Raw genomic sequence first — 3,903 nt, 5'->3', positions numbered from 1 at the left:
AAAAAAAAAAAAAGATCTATCACGAGTCGTAAATTATTTGGGGCCAAGATGTCTGCCACTTCCGTGTTATAATCCGGCATCCCTAGGCAAATGTGATGCAGAAATGTCTGGCATTATTATTGTTGTTGTTGTTGTTGTTATTATTATTTTTATTATCATTATTACTACTACTACTATAGTGGATTCTTGGTATCCTCTGGAGTTTGGTTCCAGGATCTCTGTGGATACCAAAATCCTAGGGTTTGATTTCAGGATCTCCAGTGGATACCAAAATCCATAGATGCTAAAGTCCCATTATATACAATGGGGTATTATTATTATTATTATTATTACTACTACTACTACTACTACTACTGTGAACCCTTGGTATCCTCTGGGGTTTGATTCCAGGACTCTCTGTAAATACCAAAATCCATAGATGCTCAAGTCCCATTATATACAATGCAGTGATATAATATTAATTATTATTATTATTATTATTATTACTACAGTGGACCCTTGGTATCCTCTGGAGTTTGGTTCCAGGACTCGCCATGGATACCAAAAACCTTGGATGTTCAAGTCCCGTTAAGTACAATGGGGTATTATTATTATTATTATTATTATTATTACAACTACTACTACTACTGTGGAACAAATTACCTTTTGCAAGAGGTTGAAGGGTGGCACTCTTCACTGTCCCCGCTCTCCAAGGCCCGACCTTCCTATAAATAAATGGGAGAGAAGTGAAAGTCACCCAAGAGTCCCAATCCATTTGGAAAGCAATGCCATCATCACAAAAAATCAACCTGGGTTTCTGAGAAACACGTCATGCCAGACTAACCTGATCTCCTTTTTTATATATAAGATTACCAAATGAAGGGAATGTGGTAGACATAGCAATATCTCAATTTGAGCAAGGCCATGGACAAGGTTCCCCATGACATTATTGCAAAGAAGCTGGTAAAATATGATCTGGACAATGGATTTGCCATGCATGGAGAAGATGGCAAAATGCTAATAGGGGACAGAGAAAAAGCAGAATTACTCAACACCTTCTTTGCCTCAGTTTTCTCAGCAAAGGAAAAGGGTGCTCAATCTGAGGATACTGGAGCAGAGGACCTGCCAAACTCAAAGGGGGCTCAGCCATGGCTCCTCCTCTTCTTCGTCCTGGAGAGAAGTGACCAGTGGGGTGTCCAGTGGGGAGTCTGTCCTGGGCCTAGGGCTATTCAACATCTTTATCCATGGCTTGGATGAAAAAATAGAGGGCATGCTTATCAAATTTGCAGACAAGACCAAATTAGGAGGAATGGCTAATACTCTAGAGACAGGATCAAAATTCAAAATGACCTGAATAAATTAGAAAGCTGGGCCAAAGCTAACAAAATGAATTTCAACACGGAGAAATGTAAGGCAGAAAAAAATGAAATGCATAGATATAGAATGGGGGACACCTGGTCTACTAGGATCTAGGAATCCTAGTAGACCACAATCTGGACATGAGTCAATGGTGCGATGCGGCAGATAAAGAGGCCAATGCGATTCTGGGCTGCATCGATAGAAGTACAATCTCTAGATTGAGGGAAGTCATAGGGCCACTTTATTCTACTTTGGTCAGGCCCCACCTGGAATAATCCTGTGTCCAGTTCTGGGCCCCACAATTCAAAAAGGATGTTGAGAAGCTGGACCTATGTCCAAAGGTCTGGACACCATAATGCCCTATGAGGAGAGACTTAGGGAATTGCTGGGGATGTTTGTCTGGAGAAGAAATGGTTAAGGGGTGATAGGATAACCCTGATTATGTATCAGAAGGATGAAGCAAGCTTGTTTTCTTTCTTGTTTTCTACCTCAACATAGGCTGGAAAAGGACGCCGTTTGGTCACTCTCGAGGGTCAGTGCCCTTCGTTCCCTGACCAAAGACCATGGTCCCTTCTCAGGACATTCTTGGGCACTGTGTAGAAGGCACAGGAGGGGAAAAGATGACCTCCTTGTGGGTCAGCAAGGCTCTATTTTCTTACCAAGAAAGGCAGAAACTTCTCCAAATCCCAGGCCAACGTTTGAGTAACAGTGTCCTTGGTGAATGTTCCTTCCAGCTTGAGGACTCTGAAATGGAGACAGAAAAAGGCCATCCATCCTGTCCACCAACGCATTCCACTGGGGGCCACAAGGGACCACACTTTGCATTCCCAACTAGGAATTATCCCTGAGAAATGGATAAGGTGATGGCATCTGAAATAACTGCACAATCAGCTCTCCATAGGCATGGGCTTTTTTATCCACGGATTCAGGCATCCATGGTTTGGAAGTATACTTGTCCCTCCATATTCACTAGGGTTAGGGGCACAAGACCCCAGTGAAAATGGAAAAATTTCAAATAACAAAAAAAAAAAAAAAAAACAAAACCAAAAAAAAAAACACCATCATGTTTTTAACCTGAGAGGACACCTCTCTAGGAATCTCTAGGTCCTCCAGGGCAACTCTCTGCTCAATGTCTGACAGACACTGACCATAGAACTGGGCTGGAGGAGCTACAAGGGCCTAGTGAAGTATTCTCTCTAGGAATCTCTATGTCTTTCAGTGCAACTTTTAAAGTTGACCATAGAGTCTCACTGGAGGACCTGGATATTCCTAGAGATAGGGTTGCCATAAGTCAGGACCTCCAAACCGAGACAAATGTAGGACAAATGTAGGGCAACATTTTCAAATGTAGGACATGTTTTTTTTTTAAAAAAATGGAGGACATGTGAAAAAATTGAGGTTTTTTAAAAAAATCTTAATATAAATGCATGTTTTTTTTTCGGCATGATCAAAATGGAAGACATTTTGGCATTATTCCTAGACAGATGGCAGAAATGGACTTGCCTCGAGTTCAATGTACATCTCAGAAGTGTGTACTTGGCAAGGGACTGTGGTTTTCTTCACTGCGCATGAGTTTGTAAAAATCACAGCAAGTTACATTGGCCATGCCTCAGAGGCTTGTTGATATCAATATCACCCCATCCATCATCCTCACCTCTATATGGCAAGAAAGCAGACTTTAGCATTCAAATCGCCATAAAACACAGAACTCGCACTTGCATATATTTAATAATAAAAAATATATAAACAAAACAAGGCAGGGGTGTATATATTATAATAAAATTATGTATAATAAAAAAACAGCAACTATAAAAATTAATGTAAATAAAATAAAAAAAACAAGCAATAATAAAAATTAATGTGAAATAAAATAAAGACAAGCAATAATAAAATTAACTGAAATACAAATAAAGACAAGCCATAAAAATTAATGAAATAATAAAAAACAAGCCATAACAAATTAATGAAATAAAATAAAAACAAGCAATATAAAAATTAATTAATAAACACGCAATCATAAAATTAATAAATATAAAACAAGCAATAATAAAAATTAATGAATAAACAACGCAATATAAATTAATAAATATAAGTTTTATATTTTAAAATAATTTAAAAAACCCCAAAACCAAGGCCGACCTAATGGCCACTGCTCAGCTTTCCTCCAATCCTCCTCCTCCTCTGCCCATTCTGCCCTTCCTCCTTCTCCTTCTCCATCTCCTCAAGGCTATGGATCCTGGGAACTGTAGCTCTGTGGACCTTAGCCTCCTTTTGTCAAAAAGCTCTGGTGCCACCAGGAAACTACAATTCCCAGAATCCTATGCACTGAGCCATGGATGTTTAAGGGGGGTCAAACTATTTCTGCAGCCTTTTGCTACCCCAAAGCCCTTCCTATTTACAAGCAGGCAAAAGCTCTTCCTTCCAAGCCATTGAAAACACCACCCAAGGGGAGGAGGGCTGACTGCTTCTTCTCATTGGTCAGCTTCGGGAGAAATTTGCATATTACAAGTAAATGTGGTTAGGGCCTCAAAAACGATCTGTGTATAAAGAATTACAACATACTGA

General features: G+C 39.6%; 1 protein-coding gene across 1 annotated transcript in view; it reads right to left on the bottom strand.

Moving 5' to 3' along the window:
* Positions 1 to 638: 638 nt before the first annotated feature.
* Positions 639 to 3,903, bottom strand: part of LOC121925828 (transmembrane protein 131-like) — a 122,460-nt gene continuing 119,195 nt past the window's right edge. The window contains exon 20 of the mRNA XM_042458403.1: positions 639 to 704. Coding sequence (XP_042314337.1) covers positions 639 to 704 — 66 coding nt within the window. The remainder of the gene's footprint in view (positions 705 to 3,903) is intronic.

This window comes from Sceloporus undulatus, chromosome 3, assembly GCF_019175285.1.
Source record: "Sceloporus undulatus isolate JIND9_A2432 ecotype Alabama chromosome 3, SceUnd_v1.1, whole genome shotgun sequence".
NCBI classification, from domain to species: Eukaryota; Metazoa; Chordata; class Lepidosauria; order Squamata; family Phrynosomatidae; genus Sceloporus; species Sceloporus undulatus.
This window is presented reverse-complemented; position numbering and strand designations above follow the sequence as displayed.